General features: G+C 38.5%; 1 protein-coding gene across 3 annotated transcripts in view; it reads right to left on the bottom strand.

Annotated features, from left to right (window-relative positions):
* KIDINS220 (kinase D interacting substrate 220) overlaps nucleotides 1-17,702 on the bottom strand; it is a 74,494-nt gene extending 56,792 nt beyond the window's left edge. For 2 of the 3 annotated variants that reach the window (XM_058834751.1, XM_058834753.1), the window contains exons 1-8: nucleotides 17,563-17,702; nucleotides 10,215-10,364; nucleotides 6,246-6,344; nucleotides 4,725-4,823; nucleotides 3,312-3,410; nucleotides 2,263-2,364; nucleotides 1,743-1,841; nucleotides 635-832 (exon numbers count right to left, since the gene is read on the bottom strand). In XM_058834751.1, coding sequence (XP_058690734.1) covers nucleotides 635-832; nucleotides 1,743-1,841; nucleotides 2,263-2,364; nucleotides 3,312-3,410; nucleotides 4,725-4,823; nucleotides 6,246-6,344; nucleotides 10,215-10,322 — 804 coding nt within the window. In that variant the 5' untranslated portion in view covers nucleotides 10,323-10,364; nucleotides 17,563-17,702. Of the gene's footprint in view, nucleotides 1-634; nucleotides 833-1,742; nucleotides 1,842-2,262; nucleotides 2,365-3,311; nucleotides 3,411-4,724; nucleotides 4,824-6,245; nucleotides 6,345-10,214; nucleotides 10,365-16,685; nucleotides 16,875-17,562 lie in introns of all 3 variants that reach the window. The other variant, XM_058834752.1, reaches the window with a different exon arrangement.
* Between the last annotated feature and the right edge of the window lie 2,205 nt (nucleotides 17,703-19,907).

Below are 19,907 nucleotides of genomic sequence, written 5' to 3'. Positions count from 1 at the left end.
AAGGCTGCAGTGCTTGACCTGTCTCTGACATTTCAGAAACTCCTGACTATCAAGAGGGCACTGCAGACAGTCCAAAGTATAAGTAACCAAATAAGTAATCAAGGTGCCAGCAAGCAGATTCACACTCTGGGCACTGTTCATGTCACACCTCTACCGAGCAATGCACGTATGGGTCAGGTACATAGTGTTACATTTACATATCTTAACCCAGAGCTGAAGTCTCCCTCTCATATATGCACGTTTTCTAGTAACAAGTTTCATTTCAAAAGATGCACATGCTGAATTAAATACATCCTCCTTTACAGAATCCACGGTTTGCAGTTTTAGCAGCGCTACCCCACCCCAAACCTACAGATCTGTTCAGTATTAGTCTTATGTTACAGATGTCAGATGTCCTATGGTCTCAGTTCAAGCATCTCAAAGAAAAATAGTTTCAGTAGTTTATCCTTTACCTTCACACAGCAACATTTACCACCTAACATACTTCTAAAAGTGCAGTACACAAAAATATCCCTAGATGGCAGATAAATTAGAAAGCCAGAAAAACCACATATTTACAAATCTGTGTACACTGGTATTAAAACATAAACTATATATACATATAAAATGACAATTACGATGAAAATTTACTCACTCTGTCAGGAATGTTCACGTAAGTTCCAGCATCAAGAAGATCCTGCACAATTTCAGTATGTCCCTCCTTTGATGCAATCATCAAAGCTGTATTTCCATCTTTATCTGTTAGGTTTACATTTGGGTTCCTTTTCAGTATTTCTTTTACTGAGTCAGTATAGCCACCCTTCACTGCTACAATAAGTGCAGTCATAGAATTCTTTAAATAAAACCAAAATATTTTATTGTACAGTGGATATAGCAATCATCATTATATCAGCAGTTCAAATAAGAAGAGAACACTCACTGACATCACTCTTTTAATCATCCAAACACTACTTCAGTTTTGTGTTTTAAAGTGCACCAAAAAGCATGCTGTTTAAAAACAAAGAAATTAACTAAGAGCAATAGTAGAGAACACTTCAAACAGAAAAAGTAAAGATCAGTCAGTTTATTCTATCTCCTGAATGCCACACATACGATAAATGTTCTTGTCATATGGCAACATAGTATTATTGGAGCACCTAAGTCTACCAATACTGTTCAGAAAGAGGATTTTTGAAGAACTTCAGAAATAATCATATGAATACCAAAAGTTTTCCTAATCTTCCGCGTAACTTTTAATGGATTTTTTTTTATTTTGACAAGCAATTTAAATGTAATCTGTTTTATTTAAAAACAATACGCAGCTGAAACTTCTGAAAAAAATTAAATTTCTGAAAAGTTGCAGTCACCATTATTAATTTCAAAAGATGATTTGTGCTTGATTTACTTTTCAAATGGCACTGAGGAATAAGATATTTGATGTATCAAGCTTGTATACTGAATGAATTTTGATAACATTAACCTTCAGATAACACTTACCTAAATTAGTCTATGGTCATTAAAATTTACCCTTAACATACCAGTGTGTCCGCTGTCAATACAACTCCCTAGTTACATCATAGTTTAGTAAAAGGCACAAAGAAATTTCAGTAACTTTCATTGCAGTCTGCAAATAGCTGGAAAGCAAAACACTCCAACACCAACGTTTCATCTTGTTTCATGTATTTCTTGGTCTTTGTATTATTATAAAAACAAACGAAAAGGATACACAGATGTACTTATCACTGGAAAATGCAGTTACTTACAGCTCCTTCTTGATCAACATCAGCTCCCATCTGCAGCAGGTATTTCACACACTCCAAATGACCTTTCCTTGCTGCCCAAACCAGTGGGGTGGTTCCATACTGAAAGAACATTCACATTTTATCATATTGCTTTCTGCATTTAGTATCACAAAGAATCTAGTATTTATCCTATATTTCATTGCTTTAGTTTTTACAAAAACGTAATTTGGTCTTGTGATTTGACACAAGCATTTGTAAAGCCACTTCAACTTTAATTTTGTAGATAGCTGTAAGAACTATTTTTCTATACAGCCTAGGATAGCAAGGTTTCCAATAGCTCAGAAAATAGAAATATGTTCATAACCATCTTGAGCATACTATGGAAAAAACTCTTTCAAGCATAAAAAATTATTCTAGCACACTAATTCTAATCTTATGGGTAAAATATTAAAGCAAGTGCTTTTCTAATCAAGAAACCATAAATTCCCTTTTACAATAAATTTATCAAACATTACAGAAATGTTATATAGTTATAACTTACTTTGTCAGAGCAGTTCACTTTAGCTCCATGCTGAAGTAAGAGATGGACTATATCTGAGTGGCCACGTCCCGCTGCCCAAATAATTGGATAAACACTGTATTGCTTAGAATTAAAAAACAAATAAATAATTATAGCCTTATGTACTTTAATTATTTTACATCAACAAAACAAGTCTCAAGAGAAGTTAAAGCCATAGAAGAATGAATGTACAGAAGTAAATCCAACTACATTGTCAATAATTGTTATCTAGTGCATTATCTCAATGATATCTAGGAAGAATCCACTGTTTTGAATCAGTTTTGATTTATAACTCTTTAAACAAGGGTTGTAAATTCAGGTCCTCATATTAATAGGAACATTTGTAAGGTAGAAAGGAAGCAACAGACAGCTATACAATATCCCTAAGTAATTGGGACTGCAGAGGAGTTGTGCCATGCACAACAGACACTGCAGACACCAGAGAGAAAATCAGCCATCACAAAGGTTGTTCTGGCCTCTGGGATTCCTTCTTCATTGTTCATTGCCTCAAACAGCAGAGAACTGACAGTATAAATAAGTTGTCCAGTGCCTACACTTTTGTAGAAAATGCTTATAAAATGAACTAAAATCTCAAAATCTTAGGGTTATTTTATTCTCCAACATGAATGGTGTATATTCATACTAGCTAAACTATTATGAATCAATTAAAGCAAATTATGGTTTCTAAATTGCACACATTAGTTACTCCATTAACTTCTACAGATGCAGAAAAATGGCAGTTGATATACAAGTAACATTAGATACACTACTTATCTTCTCTATTATTTCTCCTTCTGATAATTTGAATCTCAGTATGAGCTGCACACCCATTTGCTTCAATTAAAAAAATTCAAAATTATTAAAAAAGCCAGTGGCAATCACAGAGATTATTAAAGCAAGCCCTTTATAAAGTACAGCGATTAATGTCATACTCCAAGAAGTGCAAAATGTTTAATCAAGATAGTAAGATAAGTGTACAATTCAGGACTTCAAACACTTGGGAGAAGGAGATGTTTAGAACTAAAACTTACCATGCCTGTGATGTTTGGATTTGCTCCTTTCTCAAGCAGCAGTTTAGCCACTTCAGTACGGCCTTTGTATGATGCCCACATCAGGGCAGTCCATCCTCCCTAGAAAACACAGTTCAAAGAAATGTAAAAACTGAAAAATACTTAGAAATATAACTAATGACTTTTTATTATTATGTCCTAAGATTATTCTGCAAATTCAAAACATAGTAAGGATTGACCACACAATGTTGTAACCCTACTTATTTAGAATAAATAATAAGATCCTGTATGGCAGTACTAATTTCCTGTTATATGCAAAACTTGGGAAAACATAATGTACTTAATATTGCTGAACACTGAATTCTCATTTCAAATGCATATAAATCCAACCACTGGATTTAAAATAAAAACAAGACACACATCACTGTCTTAAAACAAAGCCTAGACTCCAAATCAATTAACATGGAAAAGTTACTTTTATTTTTGGAGCAGGGAGTAATAAGAGTAATTAATTTCAAACTACACTGGTGTGTTCATTTAAGTTGGTAAGCTAGGAGACAATGAGGTTTCACTGCCTAAAGCATTTGACAGGTCAGGTAAACAAATTTCAAAAGCACTTGGCCATGTGAATGTGCTTAACATTAAACAAAATATCTTGGTTAGTGAAGATGCCTCAGCTTTCAGACTGAGTGGAACTTCAATTAAAGGAAGCACTTGAATTCACCCCTAGTGGTTTTCCAGATTTTATCTTAAGCAGAACAAAATTAGTCCTTGCAGGTATCTAATTCCATCTTCTGTCAATGGAGACAGTTTACAGCTCTTCAGGGCTATTGAAACTTAGATTCATGTCAGTAGCTTTTGTAACCCTTTACATGGGCTGCACTGTAGCGCCCACTTTCCCATAGAAAAATTTGGCAAGATGAATGAGAACAAGTGTTAGGAGACTCAAAACAAGGACTGCTGTATGAACAATCATGGGTGCCCAGAGTAAAAGTAAATACAGACAGAAATCTTCTGGGAAAGATAATTACTATTTTACCAGAACACTTAAAAAAAAAGAAGCCACTACCACCTAAAAAAACCTCCAACAAAAAAACCACAATCCAACCATCCTCCCGCAAAAAACTCTCACCCACACAAAACACACCCAAAAATCAAACTGTTCTTTGGTTTAGCTTTTTTCCAAAGCAATTAAGGGGGAAAAAGCAACCCTAGTAAACCAGCTGCCATTATTAACACTAAAGCAATAATTTTACAGGTGTAAAAAGCAATGTTTAACTATATATTCTTTTTTCATTTCAGTTGCACTGGGTACATAATGTATAAATGAAAGATCTTTCCTTTTTATGTTTATTTTTAAGTTTTATGGAATTGAAAATCTCCAACTCACAAAACTGTTTTTCTATGTTATTTTTACACTAAGACAACACATACCAAATCCCGATGCTCCAAATTGACATTATAACTGAGCAGCTCTGCAACAATAGCTGCATGTCCTTCTTTAGCTGCTGAAATAAGAGCTGTCCAGTTATCCTATAAAAAAAAGGAAAAAATGTTATAAACATTCAATACTTCAATACAAGTAACCTTGTTTTTCAGTGTTTAATCCACAGCAGGAAATACAGAAGCCCTTAAAATAGCTGTCCTTTAAAAAAAAAGAAGTACTAATAAACTCACAGTGTGCCAGTTATACACACGGAAATACAGACCAACTACTCCAAATCTCCCCTCCAATTATGTGCTCTCCTACCCAATATCTAGCCCTTTCCACTCTTCAGTTCACTGCAGGTTATCTTAATAAATATCTGGAGGAAGCAGCACCTAAAAAGGATTAGAAGATGAAGTCAAGACATTAAAAACTGCTGAGAGGGAACGAGATGTTAACCAAGACCACAGAAAATTGCGGCAGTGGGTCTCCAAATATAGTGTGTGACAGCACTCAAGGGACTGGTATGCAAGGTAATCTGGACCACAGCTTTTCACATTTCTGATCACTTCAGGAAAATACATTTCCCCTTGCATTATGCTTATTTTACCCCCACTGCTGAAAGCTCATCCAGGTGTGGATTGATTTTTTTATATGCTGCACACTTATAAAATATAGAAACAGTTTATAAGGCAGATACTCTTCCTAGAAGTATGGAAATTTTGGCCTTTATAGCAATTGCAATAAAATGTCTCAAAACAATAGAGACTTGCTTGGTTGGTAGGTTTTGGTTGTTCTGGGTTTTTTAAGTGACAGATTCCACAGAAGACCTTTCCTGAATGTCCATACTGCTACACATAAACTTAGTGCAGAAGTAAAAAAATCAAGTGATATCCTTTTCCTGTTTATCAGTCTTCACTGGAATATACAGACCTTTCAAAACTTTCTAACAATATCTCTGTTCTATTCATCCCTTTGGGGCATCTTTCATCTGCAGTCAACCTCTTTTGCTGAGGCATGAAGAAAATAAATTCGAAACTCCTCTCTGCCACTGCTCTAGCTTTATGAAAGGTAGAAATAATCCTTTAACCTAAATTCTCTCTAGGTATTTACTGGAAAAACTCCAAACCCAAACATTAAAAAACCCAAACAAACAAACAAAAATTCAACCCACTGACATACCTCAACAACACTGAGATGAGCAAAATCACTTGGACCTCATCTTTGATGCTGTATTTCTCTATTCTAATTTCCCAGAAGAAACACCAGCAAATTCAACAGAGATTAAGATGTTTTAAGCATCTGAGGAATATCCCTACTCTTCATGAAGGCTCAGAGAAACACAATTTTGCACAATTGTAAAAATTGCTAAGCAATTTTATATAAAATTTCTCTTATATGCCATCATTTTACACCTGGTTTTTTCCCCCTGAGCTCAACACTAACCCAAATTCCCTTTCTTTGCCTGCCCATTGAAATTTCTTGTTCCTCCACTGTTAGGTGCTATCACATAAAGCACTAGTACTTACTGCATCTTCCAAGTTGCAATTAGCTCCCTTCTTGAGAAGCTCCTGGACAATTTCTAAATTGCCTTGCTCAGCAGCCAACATAAGTGGAGTCTGGCCATTCTGAAATCAAAGTGACAGGAAAATAGATGCATTGGGAAGTGATGAAAATGACACACCTACCCACACAATAAAAACCCAGAAACTACAGAGCAACATGTTTCTATTTTTAATTGCCAGTGAGAAGTAGTAGGAAGGACTGGTGTTGAAACCACACAAGCATACTTGAAATAAAAATGGAGAATATGGTATTAAACCCTGTCCCATAGGAGATCAAAAAACAAACACAGAAAAAACCCAAACACTTCAGACATTTAAAAGGGCTAATAAAAGAAAAGAAGTTACATTATTAAATATCTACCTTGCCGAATTATTTCCTTGCTGAAAACATCTCCAAAATGTGTTACATCTTTACAACTTGGAACAAGTCAGTCACATTGTTAGTAATTTAATAAAGAAATGTATCTACCCTAGGAACCACAATGGCCACTAAAACATGCACACTGGTTCAGAGGAACAGCTGCTAAAGCCTTGGAAAAAACAGTCAGGTTATATATATACCCCACTTTTATCTCACAGCATTGGAAATACAGATATCATTCCTGTCCTTTGCAAAATGGGTTCTTAACAGACAGTCTCATCTGAGAGAAGATGAAAGACAGAAAAGCTGATTTATCTGCCTTCAGAAGTATTTTAAAAGTCAGAATCTGTCACCCTTCCATCAGCTAAATTTGTGTCAGCAAATTTCTGAGATACAATTGCTCTGCATTCTGAAAAGTAAAACTGGCTAATTTTTACAGTAAAATTATTAATTACAAGTTTAAAAAATTAGGAGAATTTTTCCTGACCTCACTTCTGGTTTTTGTCTCTACCATACAGAAAATTATCCAGTCTCTAAATAATGCAAAAGCTACATGTTAGGAACTATAGACCAGCAATTTCCCTGGAAGGAATAAAAATCAATGCTGAATCACAATACAGTAATATCACTAATTTTCATAATTGAAGCTATTAACAATATGATTAACAGAAATACTTGATGACTCTTTCTGCTGTTAACATACACAAAATCACAGAGATGCATGGATTCTTTAAAAAATGTTTTCTGTCCCATCAGCTGTTCCTTATGTAATTACATCTACAAGGCAATTTTCCACAAAGAAAAATTATGATCTCATGTAAGTTTATGCTGTTATAACTGTACATTGTATACATTCAAAAAAATACCATTGCTTTTAGATCTTAAAGTACATTTTGTATCAACAAGAAGTAGTTTCAGGTCCGGTCATAAAAAAAAAAAAAAAAAAAAAGAATTAAAATGTTCAAAAAAAAGTCAAGAGAAAATAAAACTCTACTTTTTAGAAAAGAACAGTTCTCTTTGGAGGAGAAAACAGTCATAACTTTTGCTCTTTAAGATATGCAAGTTAAAAAGTTGGGAATACACATATCAAGTGATTTCAGAAATCCTGACTGACCACTCTGCCTTCTGTGATGACACCACTGGTCAGTGGATGCAGAGCTGAGACATTGTTTATGCCATATCTAGCAAGGATTTCAACACCCCCACAACAACCAGGGACACTAATGAAGTACAAACTAGACAAATGGAGAGTGAGGTGGACTGAAACTGGCTGCAGTGCTGGGCTCAGAGCATTGGGATCAACAGTACAAAGTCCAGCTGAAGGCCAGTCACTAGTGCAAAGAATCAATATTGGGATCCTATTTAACCCTTTCATCAAGGACTGGGGCAATGGCATCGAAGTATGTCTGGGCAAGAAGAGGCTGTGGATGGTAAAATTATTCCCTCCTGTAAGAAGTGTCATACAGCTGAAGACTGGCTTTGGTTTCCTGAAACAGACGTAGAATTTTCTATATGGGTACTGAAAACATCCTTCCCTTTTTGTTAGAAGACTCTCAAATGTAAGTATAATGTCATAATGTTTTAGCAACCATCACAAAGATTTCACCAACACAGAAACAGAAGATAATTAATACATCTGTGACCTCCAGATTAATTTCCAAAAGTTGTCCAAGAGTCTAGACACTCCGCAACTAAATGCCTGTATGTCTCACACTCATATCAAGTACTGTCTATCTGTACATCACAGCTCAGTCTAAGTATTGGAATAACCAAATTATAAAGGTGCACATCTGTATCTTTTTAAGGAAATTAATTAGTGGTGTCACCTTACAGGTTACTACACTTGCAGTCCATGAGAGAACAGAACATTCAGAACTGAACATGCAGAAGCTCCTTTAGTACCAAGAGCAGAAAGGAAGGCACATCAAGAAAAAGTGGAGGCTGTTAGGATCAAAGCGTATCACACAAAGCAAGCATCTATAATTAGCTGTTAATTCATGTGTCTGGTATGAGAGGGAAAAAATCACACAAGCAGAAAGATGTGCAGAGAAAAGGCAGAGAGGCTGAAACTTCCCCACTTAACTGAAACTGACGGGGTTAATGCAATAAAACCATCCATACACAAACTGACTGGGACATCCCAGCTTTTATGGCAACTGACCACATTCAAGTAAAATAGGGTTGGTAAGAATGTGGGTGATCCTACCATTGGACAAGTCACTGCAGCCTGGGAGGTCCTGGCACTAACAACCTTTAGCTTGCCAACAATCTTTCTAGACCTCCAAAGGCATTCTCCTTTTGGTATTTTTTTTTTACCCAAGAAGAAAAGATGTCTTGACAGGTCCAAAACTGGAAACTGAACTGCACTCAAAGCCACGAAATTCCAAGGAAGAGCTATCATTTAAATAAAACTCCTATCATTATACATTTGGACTGTCCCCACAAGGGGCTTAAAACTGATGCAAACCACATATGCCTGTCTGCAGAAACTACCTTCTCCAATGCAACAGATATGAAGACTTTAAATAATAGGTATCAGGGAAATGATCTCTGCAAAAAAAGGCAGTTAATGAAATGCAGGACTACATTTAGTCCCACCAATAAGTGAAGAAAAATTTAGAAAAGAAGGTGAAGGCAGTGGCACTTGAAAAAAGCAACACAATCTGTCTGATTTTGGCCGTGCTGTTGAAAGGAATTGCCTGCAGAGGGAACAGACATTCTCCTTCTCAGATATGCTACATGCCAGGTGGTGAGGTTTATGTGTATGCTCTGAAACTTAAATTTTCCCATCTGAAATACCTTAGCATATGTCCATACACGGCATGGAACAAACATGCCAACAATGAAAGAAAGCTGTCTTAAATGAAACCAGATCTAATAACTAAGGTAAGGCTAAATTCTGTACATTGTTTTCACATTTCCATGATGCTTTTTGGGTTTGAGTAACATATGCCATTGGACTTCTTTCCAATAAAATATTCTTTCCATTTTATGCAGATTTGAAAAATTGATCAACATACAAGATTCTGAATAATGCTCATATAAACTCCCTACTGTGTATGTATCAAGACTTCTGTGTCCTCCTGGTAAACTCTAGACTCACCTCTTGGATACATATTTTTTCATCTACATGAGCATATGTTCACGTAAATTGCAATATATGTTCTTATTTGGATTGTATACTAAAGTATCTCTTGACTGAAAACCAGGATGTGAGGCAAGGGTTATCATCATACCAGGTTCACCATGGTGAACAGGGCATATGCACTTGGATCTGTGAACTATGAAACAATTCTTAGACACAGAAATACAGGTATAAACTCCATTCACAAAGTAAGGTCAGAGCTGCATTTGCCAGCTCAGAAGAACACTCTAGAAAGCAAATACTATGAAAGATGCTTGAAGTGCTGTCAGAGACCGAACTAAGAGTGTTCACGTTATGCAAAGATAAGCAATCACTTAAAAATAAAACTGAAATTTGTATATTAAATAACCAGTGTGATTTCACTAATTATTCATTCAGTAACTAATAAGCTGCAATGTGAAACTGACCTTTTCAAAAATCATCTTACCTCATTTCTCTCATCAACATCCCTGCATTTCTCAAGAAGCGCTTTCAGAGCAGGAACATTTCCTTCTTCTACGTAGGTCAACAGACTCTGACTCATCAGACTCGCCATCTTCACACACTATTCAAAATTCTTAGAGGTAACAAAGCTTACCTGTATTTCAAGAAATAAAAAAAAACCCAGCAAAGCATAAGTAACACCTATGACACTTGACATTAGAAAGAATGAATTGTATATGCTAATAAGTTATTGGCTGGATGCAAACACCTGCCATTCTCCTCAACAAAACACTCTGGAGATGTGCATTAAAAGGCACTACATTTCCATGAAAAGTCTTAACTCTCTCTAGTTCTTAGAAAATTACAGCAATTATTCTAACTCTTATGTATTGTCCAAATATTTTGAATGGAATGTGTATATGTATATACAGCATTATAGGAATATCTGTATATGTTACATACTTTATATATACTAGCTATTTACAATATAACCCTTATACTTTATGTCTATAAGCAGAGCATTGAGACTAATCAGCATTACAAAATAGAGTGATTCTATCTAAACTGCAGCCATATGGAGCTCTGAGAAACACGATTTACTAAATCAGTTATCACCAACTTAATGCAGACATGCCTGCATGTGATGGCATGTTGTTAACTTGCTAGTCAAACATAACATGGCTTCTGTTAATTGATTTTGTTTTTAACCTCTAATATGCAGGACAGAAAAAGTTTCTCTTTCTTAAGGCAGACCACTAAGAACTATTTCAGACTTCCTAAAAAGCTGTGCCCAGTAAGTTCAGAGCACCAGCAGTACTACTTGTGTCAAATTTATACACATACAGCGACAGAAGTGGAGTCACTCATTGCACCTAAATTAAGTTTCACTGGAGGCAGAACAGGTCTTGGGGCTAAATGCAAGACACTACACCACCCCTTCACATACTTTCTCCTCACCAGTGGCTGACATAATCATGCTCTCTGGCTTTTTCTTGTAATAGCAGAAGAAAACCTCCAGTTTAATGTTAAAGCCTACTGCTTAGGCAATTCTCTCCCACAGAGAATGTACAGACTAGTGGCTTTCCCAGGCAAACATTCTTACTTTTATTCTCAAATCAAAGCAGTTAACTAATTTTTATGTGATTCCAACTGAAGTGAAACAAAAGAGATGAGAGGAAGCCAGCAAGAACTTCACTGTGCTTAGCACAGAGAAGTTAGTTTAGATTTGGAGATTTAAATCAAATAATCCAGCTCCACTTTAAACTGCTTACAGAGTTTGTAACACCATCCATTCCTTTACCAAGTAAGTATCATACACACTGTTGTAAAGATGTTAGATACTACCTGAGCTCACCTGAGCATCCATAGATGACCCACATACAGAAATGCCTTGTTCAAAATAATGCCAGTTAACACCTCAGTTAAGATGACAACAGCTCTGTGTGCAAATGAAATTCAGGTGCACATGAATGTCTAGTGCCAAAAGAAACTACAGACATTGCTTAAAACCTGTAAAAAAAAAATCTAGATTTGACACATAAAGCCCAGCAGCAGTTTTCCTAGGCACTACCCAAGCAGCCAGTCTGAAGAAAGCTATAAATAAATTAAGAACACAAAAGGTCTGTCACGTTTACTGTACAGTTAAATTACCATCAAATAGGATGAGCAGCACAACAGTGGTGGTATAAATTTGTCTCCATTTTTTCAGGAGGAGGAAGGGCCAATTGAGAGGTTGCAAACTTGAAAACAAAAAACCCACTAAACCACACAAAATATGAAAGGCTTGAAGAGAAACAGCAATTTTGCGCATGACTCAGTGTGGACACATTGGCTCCTACTGCCATTTCAGACACAAAAAATTCCAGGAAAGTTAACATCTTGCCTGGCATACAGCTGCCAGTCCAGAATAGCCCACGTCCTTTACAGCCTACAGCAATATCTTACAACCCTATGCAAGCATCTCAGATATTCTTAGGCACCTAAAATGACATTAGGTATTCACATACACCTGTATTCCTCCCATTATTTTTTACATAAGACAACAGAAATCCATGAAATGTGGTTTGTTGCTAGCTCCACTGCCACCACAGGCATTTCTGCTTTTCCTATGCTACTTCCCAGCTTCTCTCCTGTAGCTGTACCTTCAATCCCCATGCTATTTTCCATACCAAATATTAAACTGAAAACTGTATTAAGAACATCCCCAAAACATGACTAAAAATGTCTCACCAAATGATTTATACTCTGCAGTTGCTATCAAAATTTCACCAATTAATTCTTAGCTAGTGTGAAAAGAAAGAAAGTATTCAACATTGCTTTTTCCTCAAAGTAAGATTCATCCCTTGATGTTCCCTATGGATATATTTCCCAAAGGCAGAGGCAGTCCTGCTGCACTGTAGATAAGCATCCTGCTTCAGAAATCCCAGCTGGTGACAGTGCAGCTTCTGCCTGAATCCTTAGAGACAGCTTAAACCTCTGACTAACAGCAGAACACCTAATGCCAATGAACACATCTAGAGACGTGTTTATAAACTCCATGTCAATATTACTTTTATAAAATGATAAAAGATTTGAACCAGCAAAATATCTCCAAGAATATTAGTATTTCTTGTCCCATATGCTTCACTGCCACATGATATCCCCTTCTCAGAATTAAAAACAGTCTATTTCATAAAAAACAAGAATCACAAAATCAAATACTATAATTATGCATTTTATATCCTCATACTTTTATATGTCCTTTTTCAGGCAAGCTTCTTAGAGCATCCAAAAGATTAACATCTCTGGAGGGCTTTAGGAAAGCACAGTTTAGGGACATCTACAACCACCAAACAAAGAAAAGTCTCCCCACTGCTCCAGAAACAAAGATAAATAAAACAACGATGGTATTAAGATTTTTGGAAACTTTGCTTTATTTCTTCCCTACCAAGAACATGCCCAAAATAAGCCTGAATGGTTCTGTTCATGATACTTTCACTCACGATAGCAAATCAACATCAGCTGAATACAGCTGCAGTCTACCTTTTTGTTAAAAAAAATGTATGCTATTCTGTTACAAAAATTAGGCACTATACTCAAAGTCTATATGGGTGCTGGTCACTAAAGTGTGATTTCTTCCCATGTTCCAGATTTCTTTTAAATAATAATAAAAACTCAAGCATGGCCCTGAGGAACAGTGTCTGTCTAGAGAAGTAATTCTACTCTGGTCCCACGAATGAAAAAAGCTTCTGAAATACATATTCATATAGTTTTCAAACAACCCCAGAATAAAAATGTCAAATTTCATAAAGTGCAAAACCAGTATCATTCAAGAACATCCTATACATAAATGGCCCTTAATTGCTCAATTAATACATTTACTTTCTTTGATACAGAAGTATTTTCACAACCTGTAACAAAAATTTCAATTAAAACCAGGATTTGGAAACCAATCCCCTTTCCAATAAGGATTAATGCTGTTATTTTTCTCTCCCACCTAAGTGAGTCAATTTCCATTGTAAAAACTTGCTCTTCTTCACAATCCAAACTTGCAAGCTTGGAAATCTCACAATACCCTTGGGCAGCAAATCCTGGTATTTTATGAAACTAGCAACACACCAAGAACTATGAAAAGATATGAAGTGCACAAATGCTCAGGTGAAGGCAATGTTTACACAGGGATTAACCTGTTTTTGTAAGGCTCTCGCATGCTGAGCTGAAGCAGACAAACATTATCACCATTTTGGAAAGACTGCAAAAATCTGTCGATTTAAAAATAATAGTTTCTCTCAACAGCAACAATATCAACAGCAGAGGTCCTGATAACTGAATTCTGTAGGTATTTTATGTATTGTCAGAACCTCTTATCAGTTCCTAACTATATAAGAAATATTATTACTCACTAAATTTTCCAACATCATAATTTTTACATAGGTCTTCCACATGTTTTTTTTTTATTTTGCAAATAGTGATCTTTTATGAATAAATATCAAAATTGGTCACTAACTCTAGCATTATTGAACATGCCTATTGAAAACAAAAAGAGAAAAGAAAGTCAAGATAGTAATGACATTAAATTCGTATTTTTCATCATACAATGAAAGAACTGTTGCCTATTTTTTCATGTCTCTTTCCTTTTCCACACACAAAAGCCACCTTCCCAACATGCAACACTTTGGCAGATCTTTCAGCTAACTATAAAAGGAAATAATTACTGTGCTGCTGAAATCTGAGCACGTATAACTCAAATGTGTAAATGCACAGCATTTCACCTTTAACAACTGGAAATGTCATCTTTTCAAATTAGAATTAAAAAAATGTGAAACATAAGAACTGTACACATGAAATTTATTATCAAAAATTAACGTAAGTCAGTTTCATATTCTCCCACGTCTTCATGCTTTAAGATGGCACAAAGAAATTAAAAACACATTGAAACATCACCTTTACTTACACCCCACAGAATCTTACTAACACAAGCATTGCCCAGCCTTTATGACACCTTATTGTAATCCCTTCCTAAATGGATATACTTCCTAAGCATGAAGAGATCACCAGTCAGGCATCACATGAAGTGGCATATATTTAAAAATATTCTTTCTAATGGGACTGAGTCAACTAGGATTCTGTTTAAAGAACAAATTTTCAGAACAGCTGAACTGAACCTCTAAAAATATTAATTTCTGGTATTCAGAGTCAGAGAGAAATAACAAATCTAAGTTTCCGTAAGTAGTCTACACCCACACTTCTTCTCCAGTGTCTGAAATTCCAGTGTGACTAATGACCTTATGCTGCATTTCTGCTTTTCCCTGTCTATCTGGGAACATTTATGCTGCTTCTCTTAACCACATTTCTGTTATCCAGGTGAGAAGAATTTTTTTTTAAATTACCTTTTTGTTACTTTATCACAAAGAACAAAATTGTCTAACTCTAAAATATCAAAAGATACAAAAAGTGAACTACAGCAAGACATACAGACATTCTTCTTTAGAAACCTGAAACCAATGTAACTAAAAAAATTTGCACAAAAGGAGGTCTCAGCTGTAAGCACCATAACTGCACACAGAAAGAGGTAGGGGAAATTGGAAATACACAAGTCCTTTTTTTTTCTACCTTATGCACTCAAGGCAATGGCCATTTACAAATATTGATTGTAGTGACAGATTTTTTTTTTTGTTAGTTTTAATAAAACAAAAGAGGCAGAGGATTACATATAAAAAAACTGGAAAGATGCAAATCTATACTTAAAATGCAAGGCTGGTTGACAGATGATAGCAACTATCAGACATGCTTATATTTCAGCCTGGTTAAAAAAATCAGTTAAAATAAAGTGTGAAGTATCTGATAACAGGATTTATACTTTGACAGAGAAATCTGTCCACCTTCAAGACAAAATTTAAATATGGTCAATGAACAGTAATATATTGCTAAGAACATCTGAATTCCAAGACAAATTTTAATTCCTAAACAAAATACAAGGTGCTCAATCCTACAAATCACTGTTTCAGTTTTTAAATGCATCAGATAAAAGAAAGCAACCAGAAACAGTCACCAGTATTTAGGGGTTTCTTTAAATTATACCAACCAACACAAATCAATTGTCAAGACCTGTACAAAATACACAAAAGCTCAAGAAAGTCTGCAATGTCATCCCACACAGTCTCATATGGCCAACACGTTCCTCTGCATCATAAAATCAAAGGATTGTTAGTCACAGACACAAGTTATATGACTAAAATCTGACTTTTTGAGTGTTTCCAACGTAAAAGAGTGAATGGTGTGGTGTAGAATTTTAATACGACTCCATTTCATAAGCTGTGATCACACAGAATTTCAAGCAGATTTTAATTTCTTAATAGCAAATTTATCTTAAATAAACACTGTGGCAGAACAAAGAATAGATGTCTCTCCAGTAGACAAAAAGATGGGTTTTCTTACATGTTCTGATCTCAGAAAAAGATCTTCTGTTTTTCTGTCCATTTCTTTACTATTTGATGGGGGGAAGAAGTGTCAGGTAATTAATCAGGTAACGATTCAAACACTTTTCCAGCAAAAGACATATTATTGTCTTATTCCACCATTAATCCTTTATCAAAAGTTATAGAGAGGAAATCACTTTTCCAACTCATTTTTTAAGCACATATGTGAAGTGGCAAAGCCCCATTACCTCTAAGATATTTTGCTACTCTTCCAGTGATGTCCTGTGGCAGAACCTGAGGCAATAGGCAGAAACTGAAACACAAAATTAATTAAGTTGGAAAAGACCTCTGAGAGATCATTGAGTCTAACCTGCAACTGAACATCACTATGCCAACTAGACCGTGGCACAAAGCGGTCTTTCCTTAAACACCTCCAGGGTCAGTGACTCCAGCATCTCCCTGGGCAGTCTGCTGCAATATCAAACCACTCTTTCCGAGAGGAAATTCTTCCTAATAACCAACCTAAACGTTTCCTGGCACAGCTTGAGGCTACATTCTCTTATCCTATCATTTGTTACCTGGGAGAAGAGGCTGATCCCCACTTGGCTACAACCTCCTTTCAGGCAGTTGTAGAGAGTGGTAATGTCATCCCCGAGCCTCCTCTTCCAGGCTAAACACCCCCAGCACTCTCTCGGCCGTTCCTCATAGGTCTTGTGCTCCAGACCCTTCACCAGCTTCGCTGCCCTTCTCTGCATTCAGAGGAGTCTCTGAACATCAGGAAACACTTTGTTACTGTGAGGGTGATCCAGCACTAGCATAGGTTGCCCGGAGAGGTTGCAGAGTCTCCGTGCTTGGAGACACCAAAGCTCTCTGGGAACGGTCCGGGAGATCCACTCTTGTCCCTGCTCGAGAAGAAGGGTTGGACTCTACGACCTGCGGAGGTCCCTCCCATCCTCAACCGATCTGTCATTCTTTACCTTGGAAATCAGATGCCAAAAACTTTCCTGACGGGTCGAACCCTTATCTACCTTTCCGAGTCAACAAGAGAGAAACAGGGTACGAGAGGCTCCCTCACCCTCGGGACAGGGGTGACAGGGACCCCCGGCCGTGCCCGCGGCACCCGCAGGACGCTTCACCTACGGCGCGCTGCCCTCGACACCCGCACACCGAGCCCGGTCCGCCCCGCACACGGCACCGCCGGAGCCCCGGCACGCCCAGCGCAGGGCGGAGCGGCCCTGCACCGACGGGACCGGTCCCCGAGCCACGGCGACCAGGAATCGCCCGAGCCACGGCGGCCAGGAATCGCCCAAGCCCGGCGCTTCCCCGGGGCCCCGCTGGGAGCGGCCCCGCGGCGCCCTTTGTTTGGCAGCGGGAGCGCCGCCTCCCCCACAGCCCGTGCCCTTCCCCTGCCCTTCCGCGGCCGGCCCGCGCCCCCGCCTTCCCGCCCCTACTCACCCCACGGCCGGGCGCACTCGGCCCCTGCGGCGGCTGCCCGGGCCCAGCCGGAGCCTGACACGGAAGGAGGCGGCGGCCCCGAGCCCTGCTCAGCTCGGCCCAGCAGCGCCCGCCATCTTCCGCCGCTGCACTCCGCCCGCCCGGGCCGTGACGCGCGGGGGCGGCTCCGCCCGGCTCCGGCCGCGCCCATCGCCGAGGGCGCGGGGACCGCGGGCGCGGGGAGCGCCCTGCCCGGGAGCACCGCGGCACCGCTGGTCCGGCGCAGAGTGGGCCTGGCTGAGGCGGAGCGCTGGGCACCGCCCTGGAGAGCCACCAGCAGTCACCACCCGGCTGCTTTCTGATAGAAAAGAAGGGGGAAAAGGGTAGTGAACAATTGCTGCCTGATGTACGGACAGAGGGTGGAAAGCAGCGCCGCGGAAAGGGACCTCGCCTCGAGCCCTGGCGGTAGTTTTGGGCACCGTAAATATAAGAAAGACATTAAGCTGTTAGCTTCCAAAGGAGGGCAGCGAAGACTGTGAAGGACCTTGAGCCGAAGAAATACGAGGAGTGACTGAGGTCAGTTGTCTTGTTCAATCTGGAGAAGAAAGCGAGGGGAGGTTTCATCTCGATTACAACTTCCTCGTGTGGGAAAGAGGAGGGGCAGGCACTGATCTCTTCGGTGTGGTGACCAGTGACAGGACCTGAGGGAATTCAGTGTGAAGCTGAGTCAAGGGAAGCTGAGGTTGAATATTAGGAAAAGGTTCTTCACCCAGAGGGTGGTTGGCGCTGGAGCAACCTCTCCAGGAAAGCTGTCAGCACCAAGCCTGACGGAGTTCAAGGAGTTTTTGGACAATGCTGTCAGGCCCACGGTGTGACTCTTGGAGTTGTCCTGTGCACAGCCAGGAGCTGGACTTTGATGATTCTGATGCATCCTTTCCAACTCAGAATATTGTATGTTTCTATGGTTTATACACAAAAGCTGTGTCAGTAACCACCCAAGTACAGCTTCTCCTTTATGTGGCTGGGTTGTAATTTCCATGCAAATCACGTAATCTCAGCTGACTTCTATGAATGCTCAGGGGAAGAGTCTTCACCTGGGCAGGATCTTTTTGACCTGCAGGAGTAATTTTAAGTATAATAATGAAGACAGACCAACTGTAGGACCTTGAGTTGGACCAAGTTGGCAACATATACATAGACATACATCAATATCCTGATTTACTGCATCCTTAGAGCTTGTTAGCTCCAGGACATCCTGACTAAGGGATGCTAGCTGCTATCTGTTCTACTTATTAAGTCTCCTTTCTTGCTGATTAAACTTGAAAGTATATCAAGACCTAATATCAAGTACATCCTGATTTAAGATAATTTTGACATGATGCACATTTTGTGGTACCACCATATGCCTTGAGATCCACCAGCTTCTCTCAGACTCCCCTCCAGCCCAGATGTCCAAGCAGCTTCATGGGTATTTTGAAAATTCCTCTCTCAGCCCAGGCCAGGGTGTGCATGGCTGATGCCATTCCCTACATTTTCTTCAGTTCTTCCATTGGTGCTTTCAGTGATGATAAAGTGTATTCAGTGACTGTAAAATGTCATTTCCATCTTCAGCACAGTCCAAATCCATGATAATGGATGCATTTAATTCATTTGGACAACTGGATGAAGGATGATCTCTGGTGACTGCAGCAATATCTCCCCAGGAGATCATGGAACCTTGCTTAAAACAAAGACGGCAACAAACCAGACAGGGAAAGGAGCATAGTCTCCACAGTACTGCTTATTTCTAAGGTTACCGAGTTTCAAGGATCAAAGCACAGATATACTTCCTTACAACACTCAGATCTTCAATCTCAATAAAGAGCCATGACTGTTTGTGCTGCTAGAGATTTTAGTCTCCTCAGGGCTGAGCCCCTTGGGATAATCCCTCATGGGGAGTTACCCTTATCTCAGTTTTGTTTCATGAAGGATTCTCCAAAGGCTTGTTTGCTTCTTGTTGCTTGTGTTTATTAATATATATCAAAAGAAAAGTCCCTGGACTTTTCGCTCAAATTCAACCCACCATTGCCTGGCCCAAGTTGGCTTGAAAAGCACAAAATGGCCCCGAACAGTGCAGCTTTTTTATCTTTATACTTATTCTTACCCAATTAACTATAGACACGTAAATTATTACTCTTAGTGACCCAATGACCCAACGTCTGTGTGCTGCACTGTGGCATTTTCTATCCAATCACTTTCTACTACCCAAAAACCTCTAGAAGAAGATGAAGAACAAAGAAGAAAAGAGACAACACCCTAAACCCTCCATCTTGTCTTCTGTTCTCTAAACTAGCTTAAACTCTAAACTTTAACTTTTTCACCTAGTG

This window comes from Poecile atricapillus, chromosome 3, assembly GCF_030490865.1.
Source record: "Poecile atricapillus isolate bPoeAtr1 chromosome 3, bPoeAtr1.hap1, whole genome shotgun sequence".
Taxonomy (NCBI): Eukaryota; Metazoa; Chordata; class Aves; order Passeriformes; family Paridae; genus Poecile; species Poecile atricapillus.
This window is presented reverse-complemented; position numbering and strand designations above follow the sequence as displayed.